At 38.8% G+C, this 17,794-nt stretch overlaps 1 protein-coding gene across 28 annotated transcripts in view; it reads right to left on the reverse strand.

The window, feature by feature from the left end:
* ABI2 (abl interactor 2) overlaps positions 1-17,794 on the reverse strand; it is a 64,702-nt gene that overhangs the window by 13,188 nt on the left and 33,720 nt on the right. For 4 of the 28 annotated variants that reach the window (XM_072121114.1, XM_072121116.1, XM_072121107.1 and 1 more), the window contains 4 exons: positions 15,144-15,268; positions 13,215-13,397; positions 10,891-11,049; positions 4,169-4,273 (listed from right to left, as the gene is read on the reverse strand). In XM_072121114.1, the coding sequence (XP_071977215.1) occupies positions 4,169-4,273; positions 10,891-11,049; positions 13,215-13,397; positions 15,144-15,268 (572 nt within the window). The remainder of the gene's footprint in view (positions 1-4,168; positions 4,274-10,890; positions 11,050-13,214; positions 13,398-15,143; positions 15,269-17,794) is intronic. The other 24 variants (XM_072121132.1, XM_072121134.1, XM_072121120.1 and 21 more) reach the window with 7 other exon arrangements.

The following is a 17,794-nucleotide window of genomic DNA, read 5'->3' on the forward strand; positions in this document are numbered from 1 at the left end:
GTCGTGTGAATGTAGCCTGAGTGTTGGGTTTTTTCTTGCTAATGATTGCCACCAGAGCTCCACAGTGCTGCAGATTCCAAGCCGTTACAATGAACAGAAGGTGTCTCCCCAACCTGAGCGCTCTCACTCCTCCCTCTGCCAGTCTGATCTAGCAGCAGCAGGAAGTACAGGGGGAGACACAGTCTGGTCATTCTAACAGTCTGCGAAGCTGCTGCATGGAGGGGCTCTGGGAACCGCCTGAGGAACCCTTCGTGTAATTAGCATCATTTTAAAAGTTGATTTTTGGGAGAAAGGAGGCCATGAATACCAAATATAAGAAGATTACCACAGTCACAGTGCCTGGATCTATGAGTGAATGTCCCTGGTTTATAATGACGGATTTTGATGGTAGATTACAGGGGTTTCATTTCACATTCCACTCAGCATTCAGGGTCTGTCCCATTGAGTTCAAACTGAAAGTTGGAACATGGATTTTAAATTGGAAAAAATCTGTAAGGGCATCTACTATAAGTGGTTAGCAGATTGCTAGTAATGTTATAGAAATGTCCCAGCAGGTATTAGCAATACTTAACAGTAAAGATGTGAACAAAGCTGAGACAAAGGTCTTGTTGTCATGTGCTGTAAAACTGTTGAGACTGTATGCTCCCCACTGAAGTTGGATAAATGCAGTTTAGCGGGTAATGGGGGGATATATATCATGGCTTGTATGCCTGAAACCGCCGGGGACGGGGCGGTGCCGGGCCATGTAGTGGGTCAGCACAGGTCGCTCCTGTCAAGCGCCTGCACATTGTGGCTGACCATCCGGATTTATCAAGAGCCATTTAATGCCAGTGTATGATAAATGTGCCCAAATATATATATTGATCTGAATTATTAATATACATAAAAATATTTAAATGGCAGTGCTTCTAATAAAGTATAAACATGAGTTAAAAACAAGTTTAGCCCACACTTTTCCCACACAATATGCTTGTGCCTAGACCACCCACAGCCTAACATTAAGCTGAGGCTCCGTTCTACATTGCGTTTGGAAACGCATTACTACAGCTGAGATTAGGAGATTTGCCCAATTACATTGCTGTTAACATTTGCGTTGCCAAAATTGATACAAAACGTTAATACAAATGTTAATGCATGCGCTAACATCACAACATTGGTAAATGCTAATTTTGATAGCAATGTAATTAGGCAAATCTCCACTCCTCAGCCGCTGTATTGCATTTAAAAATGTAATGAGATTGTGATTGTAATGTGAACACAGCCTAAAACAAACTTCACATTGGAGGCTAGAGAGTAGAAAATGAGAATGAAAGGAGAACGGTCCTCTTAAAACTAAAAAAATTATTTGGATTTGTTCTGCAAATATGAGATCAATAAGAACATCATAGTTTATTGTGTACATGACATCACAAAAACCACACATAGAGCTATGACATGCCAGGCACACATATGGTTCATTGGTTTTGTTATGTTCAAACTAGTCTAAAATTGCATAACTTTTGATTTATAACATTTAAGTCTGTGGTACAGATGAACTTACAGAGTCTCAAAAGATATGGACAATGTTAAACAGACCTTTTAAGGAGATCTACGGATCAATGGGCCTTATCAGTAAAAGTAAGATAACCACAATTACATTGGAAAGAGGTTATAGCTGCATTAAGAGGACTGTGAAGAATTATTTTATTGTCCAAGATTGTAGCTGGATTCAGAGCACATTGGAACACTGGTGTGTAACATCTCGTCATGGAACACAGTCCCACCAATTTGACATGCTTTGTGCAGCGCTGCGTAATCTGTGTGCGCTATATAAATAAAGAATTATTATTATCCCTATGAGTAACTGCTGTAGTATTTAAACGGAAATCTGCTACAGCAAAGACCCATAAAAGAGGGGAGGGGCTGTGATTTGTTAAGTGCAGCTTTTTATGGTTAAAGCTGATGACAGAGAGAAAAGATAATTGTAAGACAAACCAAACAACTGCGCACCTACCAAATACCTAGGATATAATATATCATAGGATAGATCACAATTATAAATATCTGTACACATAGGATCCAACAAACAGAGTAAAGCCAGCAAGCCTGCTCTGTTTTCTGGGTTGTGGTTGGACCCAGGAGCTGCAGTTCAAGTTCCATTCATATGATCATTCATTAAAATCTAAAAAAAGAGTTAAGTCCTTTTAACCTTCTGACCTCTCATCTTCAACAAAGCAAATCAAAGGCAGGAAAATCTGTATAGTAGATGTTGTCACCATGTAAGCCTGGGCGGCTTTAAAAAGAACCTGTCACCAGAGTTGTCTCCCTGCCCGCCCCCAAACTATACACGGTATCTTTTAGATGCCTCTAATCATGAGGTAAGAGCCACCATTCTTGTGAAAAGGACTTTTATTGATATCTTTGGTACAAGTTATGGGGAGTTGCGGTCCAGCTACCCCTCCCTCCTCACCCACACCGACACTGCTAACTGACTAAAGAGAAGTCCCGAGGGAGGGTGAGGAGCAAGACTTATTTTTCTTCACATGGCCAGCATCACTCTCACCCCCACCTTTCTGATGAAGTGATTAATGATACAGAAACACAAAGCCACCGTCTCTCTCTCTCCCAATCCTCACCCCATACTAAAGAATTCTTTTCAGCTGAGTTAGCAATGTCAGCTTCATTGAGAGCAGGCTAGCTTGACTGTGTACTGCATCTCCCCTGCCTCCATAAATGGAACAGAGAAGAATGCCGGATCTAATGCCATGGATAGAGGCATCAGTGGAACACATATAAACACATCTTAAAAGGTGCTGTGTAATTTGTAGGGGGTGTCACTGGTCACAGGTTCTCTTTAAGAACACTAAAGAAACCGCTTGTCACAATTCATCTCTTTTGTTTTGTGTTTTTTGATAGATACAATTACTTCTACTGGATAAACCATGGGACATGAATGCAGGGAAATCTTCATTTACATTCATCTACAAACAATAGCACCCACCATGGGAAAACAAAGATGCACAGAGTGAAAGCCGCGCCCTTAACATTTCTCTACATTCAGGGCACAGACCTTCCCAAGAATTGGATGCTTATGTATGTATCTACGGGGCCTTATGTTTAGTATACTTGTAAACCACGTTCTCGTAAATAGGTATATGAAGGTACTTTTAGCTATGTAGAGTGCTATTATTAATATACAAGGGTTATGTATGAGGTTCACCCAGTGCGCCCAAATTCCAGGCCTTCATTTTTATGATGCCAAGTAAAGCAAAGCCATACACGGATTACACGGCGATAGGCAAGGCTGAAGACTTTAGACAAAATTGCAGAAATCCTCGGTGCAGATAAGAGTAAACTTTGTAGTCTATTAACAAAATATGTTCCTGTTTCTTAATGTTTCTAAGGCTTAACAGACAGTCCCTTTTCTCCTCAAGCCCATAAAGGGAAATATTCTCTAAGTATGGAAATCAATAATGATTAGCCTCCTTGTTGCTCTGAAGTGGACAGACCCGAGAAGGTTTTCAGATACACTGCTCACTACAGGAGAATAAAGCAGAATATTCCCCTAGAAACCACTCTTCTTAATAGAGTATATTACGAAAGTTTACTATTATTACCTGGTCTATTCATTTTTTAAATAAAAAAATAGCTTCAAAGGTTTCGTTACACATTTAGATCTGCTAAAGCTGTGTCAACATTTTCGTGAACAGTAAGCCAAACGCTAGGTGCAATGAACTTACGCAAGTGTCCAAAGATGAGCCACTTTGATAAATGTGGGGCACCTTACAACCAACTATTCCAAGTTTAGACATGATTAAAAATGACTATGCTTCTGTATGCACTGACCCAAGTAAAGATAAAATTGCCAGGCCTGTGGTCAGCAGCATTCAGAAAACTTAATTGTAGACTGAAGGATCTAGACTGAATCTCTGCAATTTCCACATTCAGAGGCAGCTGTGTCTTCTTGCTTGGTTCAGCTTGTATTGTGGAACTTCTACACAGGCTGATGTAGCCACACACATACCGTATAATGTGTTAAACTTGCTGCAGAGGCATTTGGTTATTCTTAATTTTATTTTTAGGTTTATGTTTTCACTAGCAAAGAATCAGTGACATAAAACTTATCAAGCTTTAACTTATTTAGGATCACACTAGTATTTCATATGACCGCTCAATAAATCGTACTGACCTAGCACTTTTTTCACCCTCACATTTCTTGCAATTGCTGGCTGCTTCATGTCCCTTTTGTTTACCAGTCTGACAAGCATTCCACAGAAAAGAACAGGAGGTCTATCTGTGAGCCAGAAAGTTAGAGTAATATTAGAGAGAGAACTCGGAGAACTAAAGAGGGGTTAACAAAGGTAGAGAAAAACTTAGAAGCCAGACAGAAAATGTAGAATGTAGTGGATGGATACCCTAAAATGAAGGAAAACAAGAAAGGGAATTGTTAAAAAGTGTACAGATCTTTATATTAATGAGAGATTGATTCACTGACAAGAAGCACAGGAAGGTGTCTGATGAGCTTATATTACACACAGTATTGAGCAGTAATGGCTGCATTGCTCCTGAGGGTGCATCCACATGTTCAGTTTTTCAGATGCACTTTTTAGAGCCAAAAGCAGCCGTGGATGATAATGTGTTGGTGCCAAAATTGAAAGGTGCTGCTCCTCCTCCTACTTTTACTCCATTCCTAGTTTGGACATCAAACACTGCATCTGAAAAGCCGAACGCGTGTTCACACCCTAAGGGTGGTGTCACACGTTAGTGCTTTGATTTCGTTTTGTAACGGAATCAAAGTGCACCAAGGCAGCCTATGGCCAATCACATACGTGTTTCTATGCAAACGCATGTGATCTGCAATAAGCGCCCGGGATCTTGTAAATGCGAGACACCGGGAACTGATTGCCAATCGCATGTGTTTGCATAGAAATGGAATACGTTCGGCCGCCCCAGCGCGGTTTTGATTCCGTTACGAAACATGTCAAAGCGCTGACGCGTGACAGCGCCCTCAAGGTGATTCTCAACCAGGGGCTCTATACATCACATTACTGAATCAAGTGCAAAGTAACATTTAGTAGCAACAGTCTAATAGATCATCAGCCAGTGTTAGTAACGTTCACACACTGTATGTCCATACTACTAAGCATTTCATAAAACAAATTAACTATGATTTCACAATTAAGTAAACGTTAAATATTACAAAAGTCAGCGTGAGATCAATGAATTCAATGACATTCTGGGTTTAGAGGAAAATGAGTTGCTAGGAGTAAATGCTACATCATTAGCACATGAGGCCCGATTGCTTATGGGTTTTCATGGAAACACGTGAGATCAGTAACCAGCAACTGGTGTCTTGCGTAGGGACAACGCAAGACACTGGGTGTTGGTTACTGTTCGCATATGCGATCGGGCAGTGGCCCGCCCCCACGGGTTTGCATTGCATTTCTAAATGCAACGCAAGTGCCAAATGTGACCACACGCTCAGGGTAGCAGATCCACGTATGGATTAACCCTTTGACATTTACTGTGGAAATCTGCCCCTTAAATCCAGAAGATAATAACCCCGCTCATCCGCTTTTCAAGATCATAAGAATGAGTTATACAGTCACTTGCACTGGATGCAGAACTGCAGCAAATCTGACAAGGAAATGGGTAAAGGGTCTAAATTCTCAGTTCTGAGAGTGTGAATGGGTCCAATGAGCTAGTGGCCATATGCTAATCCCATTTGATTTTAAAGGATTTATTAAAGTCGTCCTGACAGACCTTCTCTGCTGCCCCCTTGGAGCACATCAAAAAGTAGACCCAGAGACAATTGATTCACTTATGTGACCAAGTTTTTTTGATATGTAAACCTACAGATTAGCTGTAACCCACTGCAAGGCAGAATGTTTATTGTTAATATTCCTGAGTTGCAGGATATCCTAGAGACCACCCACCAGTGATTGACTGTTTTTTCTCTACTGTACTGTACATAGGGAGAACTACTATAATAAGCGGTGAGTGAGAAGGGGGAGGCCACAAATCCCGCAGCCCTCTGCCTTACTGCAATGAATAAGACAGAAACTGGCTGAAAAGTTTCCTTTAAATACCACAATTCTATATGCATGTATAGATATAAAAAGGTCATGCAGCATATTATAAATATGAATCCTCCCAAAAGGAAATATTTATTTTATCCCACTAAAAAAATAAAGACTAAAGTGACAAGAAAGCAGAAGGAGAGGATGGAAACAAAACAGGAGTAGTAGTAGGGGTGCAGTCAGCATGCAGGAATTCTGGGTCAAACCAGTGACGGGTAGGAAAGTGGCGCTTTCATCCAGTAGATCTAACAAGGACAACCTGAGGGTCTGCTTATACACATTGGATCATCGGTGGTGGGATCTTGCCAGCATTAATCAAATGTGTAAGGGTAACTGTAATCCAAAGGAAATAAGCGACAAAAGGGAAGGATTGAGCAATTACAAGGAGAATTTTCAACTTGACGGATCATGTATGATATAAAGCGCTTCTGAACAACAAAAGATCTCTTTTACTATTTTTGTACTGAATTTGGCAAAGAAAGTGGACCTTAAATGGCAAGGTTATTGTGTAACTTGAATATGTTTTATATTAGAAATGAATAGAGAAGGTGATAATGAAGTGTATTGCAATGTTTACTATTAAGAAAAGAATCTTCTCTGTGCCATTTCTCTGCTTTTTGTCCTGTAGTGAGCAGTGTATCAGCTCTGTGAGGAGTTGAGACTGAGGAAGAGAACACAGGGGCATATTTCTTTGAGTTTACTAAAAAATTTAGCATCATCATGTGCATTAATTATAGCAAAAATTTTGACAAAATTGCAACGCTTTAAGCTGAAGAAGTGGAGAACAGCAAATATTAACCTCATTGAGGGTGTTTATTTAATGTGTAATTTTAAGGAAAGAAACTAAAATTTAAATGGAAACTACTACCAGCTTCACAATGGTTAATGCCATCAGACAGCCATCTTCAGCTCCCCTGCATATAGCTGGACAAACTAGCCAGGAGATTGCTGCGAGACTAAACCTGACCATATACACAAAACCTACATTAAGTCTACATGATAGATGAAGCAGTAGCTGTTTTATGCTAGCATTTCCAGGGTAAAATACCAACATCATGAATGTGGTCAATTTGACAGAGGACTCTTGGTTGAACTTCTAATATGAAGCCTTTTTTTACAATAATACTAAAAACTAGCTAAAAAAAAAATCTCACAGCAGGGACAGAAATCTTTATATTCCATTTAGCCCTCCAGGTAACTACCCAGGGGCAAACGTACTGGGGCTTTACATTTTTTTAATTAAAAACATGCAAAGCACTGAGATCTACAGAGAAGGAACAATGTATCATACATTGTGTACAAGGAGAGGATCAACACAATAATTAAATAGGGGCTTAATTGTTCAAATTCTACATTTGGAGTGCAGCCTATAGGCAGCAAGTTATACAGCTGCATTGTTTTAAAGTTTTGTTAGTGTTCCAGTATAGCTTGTAATTTATTCATCTAAATCTGCTTGATTAACAGCGATATCTATAGATACATTCAAAAAAAGTTCACTAAGCTGATCCTGCTCTATAACAAGCTGCATGTAGGTTTACTTTAAGCCATGTCTAGAAATGGTAACAGATTCTGCCTATCCGATCTCTAGGCTCTTAAGGTGAAATGAATAACAAAAATTGACTTTACAGTTTAGGGGGTTGTGAACTTTGTGTACACTTAACATATAATTCACACAGATTCATTCATATCACAGTGCACATGCAGAACAACAAGGTGAGGGAGGATCATGACATTCATCAACGGGATAACATGCCCTACTGAGATTTCATCAGGAGTTTAATTCACTATTGACCATGTGCAGAGGGAATGCTACCTCTGTCATATTACACAAGCAATTTTAGGGAACAAACCATTTCCTTGGTGACTGGCGAAAGATAAAAAAGCATGCCAAATGCATGCCAAATGTAAAGGTAAGCTTAAAGACAACAAATCCAGAGTCAAGAATACATACATACAAGTAATATTTAACTTGGCATATCTCTGACAAAAAACCCTCCTAATGAAAAACACACAGGCATCTGCCAAATGAAGAAGTGAATGTAGAGAGATCATAATACAAGCTGTCGAAACAGGATCAGTGAGAAAGAGTCAGTATATGTAATCTCACCAAAAAATGGAATTTTGTTTTTTTTATTTTTCACTTTAGTCAAGCAAGGGTCACAAACTGTGAAGAAGTACAGCTCAAGAACACTTTACGGGTTATTGTTATTGATGATCAATCAATATCAGATCAGTAGGCATCTTATACCCACACAGCTGTGTATGGCTGTCCCCGACAATGGAACTAGCACATTCACGTGGCTGCCGGCGATGGCCCATAATATGGTTAGGTAATCAATATCATTAACCTGAAACTCTATCTTGACACAGAGAAAGATACAATTGAGACGTGTTTGCCTGTAAAGATCAAGTTCCGTGTAGGATCCTTCACCAAACTTTCAATGAATCACAATAAGCTTTGTGATATAGTATTTCATATCAAAGACTGATTCTTCCTCTAGTTTCTTTGGCTTTTATCATCCCTTCCAATCTGCTTTTCACTCTGAAATCTCTGCTGTATTCTTTCTTGTTAGTAAGATGGGACAGAAGCTCATAGAGATGTGAGCAAGGTCTCCATTTACCAGCATACATAAGGATCGGCAGATTTACAGACAGGCTATAGAGTGAAGAGCTCCTAGAGAAAGGATTACAGTCACACCAGAACCAGTTAATCCTCATGTTCACATAATAGACAACTGATGAGGTACCCTTTAAGTGAAGCGAGTCACAACCATGAGCAACGTGAAACTCTGACAAGCTTCTTGGTAGCAAGAGAGAAAGAACGACTAACAAAATAATGCTAACCTCTGCTAAATTGACAGGTCTCCCCCACTGTTTAAGGAGCCACCTACCAATCATGCAAAGTGGGGCAGGAAGAAACATCATATCCCTTGATCATATTAAAATAGTTTCCATGAAATTTCAGAATTTAATTAAGGCCCAATTCACACTTGCACTCTTCATCTAAGAAGACTGTAAAAGAAATTAAAATCATAAGATGAAAAGGTCTTCCATTCCTCATAAACCTTTAGTTTCACATCCATTATTAATAGAGGGTAAAAAAAGGATGCAGACTGTTCATTATTTAATCCGCTATTAATAACGGATGGAGTAACAGAACCTGCCAAATATATATACAGGTAGTCCCCGGGTTACATACAAGATAGGGTCTGGAGGTTTGTTCTTAAGTTGAATTTGTATGTAAGTCGAAACTGTATATTTTATAATGGAAGTTCTAGACAATTTTTTTTCTTTTGCCCCAGTGACAATTGGAGTTTCAAAATTTTTGGTGTAATTGGACCAAGAATTATCAATAAAGCTTCATTATAGACATCTTACAGCAGTCTGGGACTAAAGTAAAGCATCCAGAGAGCTACACCAGAGGTCACAGTGGGCAGAGGGGTCCGTCTGTAACTATGGGTTGTCTGTAAGTCGGGTGTCCTTAAGTAGGGGACCGCCTGTATACAGGCAGTCCCCGGGTTACATACAAGATAGGGTCTGTAGGTTTTATCATTGTAATCCCAGCCAGAACTTTTTTGGTCTCTGTGACAATTGGATTTTAAAAATGTTGGGTTGTCATAAGAATCAATATTAACACTAAAGCTTCATTACAGACACATTTGATAACTGTTACAGCCTACGACTAAAGTACAATTAATTAAAGATATCCAGAGGTCCATTTGTAACTAGGGGTCGTATGCAAGTCGACTGTTCTTAAGTAGGGGACCGCCTGTATATATATATTTTATTTAATTTTTGTTTAGTTTTTGGGGTATGCCATTTTTTCTGTAATCTCCATTGGACTCAATTACACTAAATCAATGTCACCAAAATTGGTTAAAAAAAAAAAAAAAAGAGATCACCCACATAAACCCCTCTGAAAGCACAATTTCTTCTTCATACTGTAGTCAATAACAATACCTGAATTGTTTAAAAACCTAAAAATAGGCGTAGGAATCCTGTAGCTTTTGAGAAATGATACTTTATACTCAATCTATTCTTGTAGTGTCGTAAAACTTGTGATATTTGGAAAAACGTCTTTAAACATGAAGGTAATGATTTAAGAAATAAACATTTGGACAGCAGATCTAAAATAGCTACGGATGGCTTAGGAATATGAGTAATGCATATCTACATGGATAGAGTTCTCACTAGATTTAAACATGGCTCACATCACAATGTCTAGAAAAACAGACTCCAGAGGAGCACAGAAGACACTTTGGATTATTATAAAAGTCATCTGATTGTTTAATCAGATGAATAGAAAAGACCCTTCTTTTTTTAACACTCCGTAACAGAGGCCATACATTGCAATACTTAGGCTTAGCGTTTGGAGATTTTGTAACCCTAAAACATGAAGTCCCTGTGACTTTGTATAGTTGTAATATTCAGATAACTTAGAGGAAGGAGCTGGACAGTAGCTGCTGATCACATGGTTCTCAATGGTTCCACGAGTTCAGCAGCCGACCCATGTTCTACTAATAACCTAATCTGTTAATTCTTCGAAAAAGGAATTGTTGTGTTATCCAACATACAGCTTTTATAGAGTATCCTTTCTACAAGTCAACAATCTCTAATCAAAGCTATCTAAACTTCCAACAATTCATGCTGAAATGATACAGAAAGCTTTATAATATGGGAACTTTATATTTTTTAAAAAACTATTAATTTAAAGTTTCTATAAGGCTAAACACATGTGACAACTTAACGATAACCTCTAAACTTTGAGTAAGGAGTATTTATACAAATACAACAAAATAAATTATTCTAACCTTTAACGGCACCTTCATACCTGGATTTTGGCTATAAAAAGGTCCTCCATTAATCTGGTTCTGAAGGCTTGGCTGTGAAGTCATTGATGGAGGACGGCGATATGGAAGAGAGCCTCCTATGGCTGGCGGAGTGTGCCGAGACACTGGTCTGTTCATACTGTAGAACTGAGCAGGATGACCTGAAGAACAGAACAGAAGGTCAATTATCCACATATCTTAGACATTACTAACTAGCTGTACGTTAGCAAAAACACCTTCTTAAGAATGACCGATAACTGAAGAATTAAAGAGTTACATTGTGCAGGGAAGATATAGTAGATGAAACTGAGCAAAGCATAATTTCACAAATAAAGAACTAAACTAAAGAAGTGCAACACAGTTCCCCTGTGATTTGGCTACAAAGGAATATCTCAAAATGAAGAAAAGTAAACTTTTACTGACGGTGATAGGTTCTTTTATGTGATTGCCCAAAACCCAGTGTCTAATGTTGCCCAAATTGTTTACCTTAAAGTCCTGGTGATGGGGAAATGGACTGAAACTACACAGAACATTGGTTTTATATGATCACAAGAACTAGAAGATGATCCATGAAGCCCATTTTAGTGTTTTTTTCATAAAAAGAAAATGAAAGCCGAGTTTTGATTAATTGCCATGAGCAACTAGAACATCTCTGCTCGGAGACACTACTGATAACTCCCCCTATATGTGTATATCCGACTGACTGGCATCAGCATTATGTGACAACTGTACGGGGCTTAAGCCTGTGTTCACATGTTCCGTTACGTAAATACAATGAAAACAAAATTGTGTTTACACCTGAATTGCGTTTACAAACATAATGGGGCTTATTTACCAAGGGTGCTGCGGCCGCATTTTCGGGGATCGTGTCGCTATTGCGCCGGCTTTCACACGACAGAAATCAGGGGGGGGGAGGGCGGTTTGCCAACGGATTGGGACTAAACGCAGGATTTAACATTTAAATTTGTGTTGCAAGCCAAGCACTTACATGCACCAGGAAGAAGAAGGTGAGCTCCAGGAACTGAGCGGGGAGCGACACATGCAGGATATCGACCGCAGGATCTACGTGGATCGCGGCACAGTGCATCATTGTCGGAAAGTCCGGATCGGGGATCGCGACTCGTAAGGGTAAGTAAATGTGCCCCAATGTGTGAATGCAGCCTCACAAAGGGCAGAAACCGCAGTGACCGAAATATTAAACTTGTGAATTGATAAGTGGAGGGTGCACAGCATTGTCATAGTTCTATTGAATGCTGGTCTACAAAATGACAGCAAGCAGAGATCTAGAAAACTGAGTAATTGATACCGAAAGTATATTGGAATATTGTGTAAGTTTATAACTTTTCATTATACAAACAATAACATTAATTTGATGAAATTCGACCACCCCTCTAATAATATTGAACAGCGTGAAATTTTATTGCGAAACTGTGTTTTCATGACAGTGCTAAATTTAGGTCAATGTTTATCGTGGTTATTCATGGAAAAAATATTACCATTCCAAAGTTATAAATTATTTGCTTTATAGAAAAATAGGGGGAGATTTATCAGTGCTTCTATGCACAGTGCACAAGCACCGGTTGATGAGAAATTCCCCCAATAGTTTCTCTTCCCTGTAACTGATTCTATTCACATTGTTTTTTAAAACAAGCTTTTTCAACATTTTAGGATATTGAAAATGATTTTTTTAAAATGTCCACAAAAATTTCCCATGTACATGTTGAAGAACCTATTTAGGTCAGAATTGCCTTTGAGTGCTAAACTGACATAAGAGTTCAACAAGGTGTTTATTAAGAGGTATTGTGCGCATTTTCATCCCAAAGGTTTATCATGGAATTGGGCAACAAACAAAGAAATTTGAATCTTCAAGAGGGTACGTAACATATGCCTTTTTTATGTTCTCCACATTGAGTATTCTGTTCAAGGAATGGGCTTCTGCCTTTGCACAACTGGATAGCCTTTATCAGTGCACTTCCTAGGCACATACAGATTTTATACCACATTTTATATCATTTTTGTGAGGCAACATGAGGAAAAAAAAAATAAAGCAACCGGTAATTGCAATTTTTTGACAGTGGTTTTTGTGTTTGCAGTAGATCTTATCGAGATACTGTACTGCAAACCTATAAAACACTACAATCTACTTCTACATAAAGCAAAGTGTAATAGGAAGAACAGAATTGTTATGCGTTTCAAAGCACAGAATAAAGTCACTGTGTAAACACATTCTCGCATGCAAATGTGCATTCATGTTACAGTAAAGCTGACACCTCGCTTCACTGCGCTTCACTTCACCAGACACTGTTAGAGACATTCACACACTCACCTGAAGAAGGAGCAGAGGAAACAGCGGGGGGAGTTGGAGAGGTGAAACCATCAGCAGGGGTTTGGGCTCCTGCAGCAGCATCTGGGGTAGTTGAGGAGGAAGGGGGAGCAGCAGGAGTATGAGGGATAGGGGCAGGAGTGGAGGTAACAGGGATGGGAGGAGTGCCAGCTGAGCCAGCAGGGGCTATGTGGAGAGAGGAAGATGTGAAGTTAATACAGAAAGCATGTTAGGTGGGATAAGAAATGCTTTCATGAAGCTCAGTGTTAGGAATTTAGTATAGAGAAATAGGTATTGCTATCATTCACAGTCAAACCCAGATGAAAGCCATGCAGAGGGGAAGTCCACAGTTTAAAGCATAACTATCATTAAAGATAATATTTATTAAGGTGGGGGGATATTGTGAATATATTTCTAATAAAATGTATTAAGCAATTCTGCTTAGTTTGTAAAGAAACAGGCTGCAATGTTCCCTATTATTGAGATTCGTATGAACATTATTTTTAAACGTCAAGCTGTATGTTTGTTGGGAAATAATCCTCACTGCCCAGAGCTGTGTAAACACATACACGGAGATGTCCGCTCATATTCAGCTTGTACAGAGTGTGTCTATGGAGGCTGAATATGAGCGGACATCTCCGTGTATGTGTATACACAGCTCTGGGCAGTGAGGATTATTTCCCAACAAACATACAGCTTGACGTTTAAAAATAATGCTCATAGCATACTACAGACAGGAAGAGAGTAGGAAGGGTTAACACTCACTGCTCTTAGCTGTGTAAACAGAGGCAAGAGAGTCCCTACTTCAGCCTGGTAGACAGACAGCCTTGACAACACAGTAGTAACACTGTTACTTAGGGGGAAGCCTGTTTCTTTACAAACGAAACAGAATTTATTATTGTAGTATATTGGAGAAAATGTTCACACACCCCCCCCCCCCCCAACACATCTGAAATGACAGTTACACTTTAAGATTTGTTCTGCCATAGGAATCGGAAAGTGTTTTTTTTACTTATGCCAGGAATATATTTTATTAGGGAGAACATCTTATATCAGTTGGCAATAATTTGTGGTGGTGCTTTTTCATATGCTCAAACGTAAACAAAGCTCACACTGGAAAAATAGAAAGATAGTACAGAGAAACTGAGCGAAAAGGTGTTTTGTGACTCTTGCAAAAAACTATAAATTACACACAGAATATAAAATGTTTTCCAGTAAAGTCACAACAGATCCAATCACTCATCTCAGACAACAACATAAAGCTGAGCTCCAGGGGTCCGGGAGGTCTATGGACTATCTATTTTATGCGGTAAAATAATCCTATTCAGCATCCTAGATTTGTCTTATAGTAAAAACTATTGACTTCTTCCTTTCCAAGATGCAATATTATCACCAATTGTCTCTTATGTTTCTGAGTCCATAATGGCAAAACATACCAGCAGGAATCAATAGAATCATTTATTTAAGATAAATAAAAACACTATCATTAGAATTAATGTTGCCATGAAAAAGTGAATCCACAAACCCGTAGAAATAGCAAATGAAAGAAAGCAGCTTTACTTTTGCATCCTCAGTAGATAGGATTGGAAAGGATAATTCCACTAAAATATGAAAATATCATTTTGACTGGTCTATTCTAGGTCACAACCTTGTTTCCTAACAGGGAATCATTAAAAGCTAGCTGGAGTACAACACTGCATCCAGAAGCGCTCTAGTTTCCCCTGTATATTCTTGATGGTAAAATACTGCTGAAACTACATACTTTCTTGGTCAGCAATAGCCAACAAGAGAGACTGGACATTAGAAAATCCATCATATTGGTGAGAATTTACCGAATCAAGAGATATATTTTCAATTTTGGATGGAAGAATCACATATATTTCCAACAAGGCAGAATAATACACATTATACTACACTTCATTCAAGACTTACCTGGAAAGACACTTGGAGGAGATGGAGTGGGGACAGCAATGGGAACACCCACACTACCACTTCCACTGTTCTCTCGACTACTGCTCCGACTACTAGGGTGGCTGCTGCCACTGCTTCCACTGCTGCTACAAGAAGTAAATGCAAAGTTAATATGTACATAACTTTATTACCTTTATTACATTTTAGCTTGGGAATAGAGCATAGGAAGGACAAAAATAACTGTAATAGGCTGCCTGCTGTAACTACAGACACAATGCTAAAATATCACCAATATGACAATTATGTGAAAAAGATGCACTTTTCTCTGATGAGATATATTACACCATCTTTGCTCTCGCTCTTTCAAGAAAAGATAGGTTTCTCTGACATTTTATAGAGCTTCTCAAATTTCTATGGAGGTATAGAAGTGTGAGAAGTGCGTCAAAGCAAACTGTTAGAAAACAGAAAGCAAAGTGGATTGAAAATGCAGAATATAAAAGTCTTTTAATATTCAGTAATAGTTGTAAACACACCAGCCCACTGATTTTGAGTATTCAAGTATGGTGAAACTTGGAATACAATCAGGCACTGCCACTGGTGTAGCCTAATAGCTGCCAATAGAGACAGCATGAATTAATTCCTATTCAAGAGCCTGTAAAGAATATAGATTATTAACAGTAATAACTAAAATAACCCAAATACTTTACAAATCTGAAGAAGACATAACAACTCCATGTTTCCTATTAAAATTGCAGATTTGTTCCCTCAGATCTGTGTTAAGACAGCCTCCAATATTACGGTTAGAAATGAGCCATACATATTGCTTGGATTAAGTAGAAAATAAATAATTGTTAAACTCTCGTGAGTGTTTTCAGAAAATTTAGTGGACATTACTGATAAGCAAGGGTGGGGTAACCGCACTGATCGTCTGTTAATGGCCTACCCTGTGGATAGGACTATTTTCTGTTATGACGTTCATGGCACGGGAGTATCATTTGTGTACACTGCAGATCAAAATCAGAGAACACCACTGTCAAGGTCATTGTGTAGTCTTATGTGAATATGGCCAGACATGAGTTAAATAGCGGTATTTTAAGCTTATTCATAAATTGTATGTATTCTAAAGCAAAGAATAAAAATGTAAATTCGAACACAGATAAAAATCAGAGAACACTTTTAGATACTTGCAATTTATTGGTAGTAATCTGGTGCCTATAGCTAATTTCCTTAATTATCTGACAAATCCTATTTAACCTCTTAGTGATGTGGCCTGAAATTTTTTGCAAATTTTCGCACACATCAGATTAAGGGCCATAACTTTTTTTTTTTTTTTTTCAGGCAGTGTTTTTTTTCAGGACAAATAGAGCAAGTTAAAACATAATACAACTTTAAAGATTTTTTTCATTTTCAGTTTTATTTGGGGGTTAAAAGTGGAAAAAAAAAGTCTTTTTGTCATTTAAAGTACATAATTTATTTTAATGTTCAAATTGATTCAAAATGAACATTATTAATGAATTCCCTATTTTGTTTTGGTCATTTTGATATATAATAAGTATATGTCTTGGGCAAACGGGGCGACTATGACAATGTTTTTGTAGCATAACGGCAGATTTTTTTTTTTTATTATTATATGGGGAATGCAAATGTATTTATGAATATTTTTTGTGTATGTGTGTATTTACTTTATATATTCCCCATAAGGTCAAGATAAGAGCCCCAGTTAAAGGGGGAAACGCCCACCTGTGACTGCTGATGTTGATCAGAGCTGTAGTGGGTCTAATTAGACCCAGCAGCTGTGATTAACCCCTTTAGACCCAGTGTTCATGTGACCGCCGAGTCTCTGCTCCTCTCTGCATCACACGACTTTAGCGCAATGCTGTGAGGAGTGGAGAAGGGAGAACAGATAATAACAGACCCAGTCGCTGCAGACTCCGGATCTGCACCAGCTGACTTTTAAAGCCAGCGGGCAGGCAGAGAGGAGTAAACTGGCAGCCGAACTTTCCAGTTTGCACTAAATTTGTAAAAATGACATACCTTTCCAAAGTGACTGAAAACCTCCAGCAGCAGGTTGTCCGAGTAAAGGCCAAAGGGGGAGGACACGGTCCGCCTTAGCAAGAGAAGATAGTTCTTCCAAGTCTGTGATTTCTAAAATGTTGTACCTTTACAACATCAAACTCATTCCCCCCAATCCCCCAAGAAGGCAGGTCGCCCTCGAAGCTCAAATGCAAGAGAGGACAGAATAATGCGGAGAATCTCTATTGGCAATCTTTTCAGCACTGCAGCTGGAATTTCTCACCAGTTTAGCACTGAACAGGGTAAGGATCGGTCTCAATATAAAGAGTCTTGATGTTAAAGAGCATTTGGACTGTAATCCCACACTGCAGTGATCAAACCTCTCCTTAGCAGAAAGGTTAGACTCTCCTTGTTGTGTTGACAGAGGAGAAGCGGTCCACAGTTAATTTTAGTGATGAAAGAAAACTTTAAATTATTTGGGTTTGAAAGGAAACAATATGTTGGTCAACAAACTGGGGAAAGACTGAACCTAAAGTGTGTAAAGAAGTCAGTGAAAGGTGGTGGAAGAAGTTTTGTGTATTGGATAATGTTTTCTGTAACAGGAGCAGCTAAATGGCGTGAATGCAAATGTGTATTAGAACCTTCTTAGCAACACGTGG

The sequence above is a fragment of the Engystomops pustulosus genome, chromosome 8, assembly GCF_040894005.1.
Source record: "Engystomops pustulosus chromosome 8, aEngPut4.maternal, whole genome shotgun sequence".
Classification (NCBI taxonomy): Eukaryota; Metazoa; Chordata; class Amphibia; order Anura; family Leptodactylidae; genus Engystomops; species Engystomops pustulosus.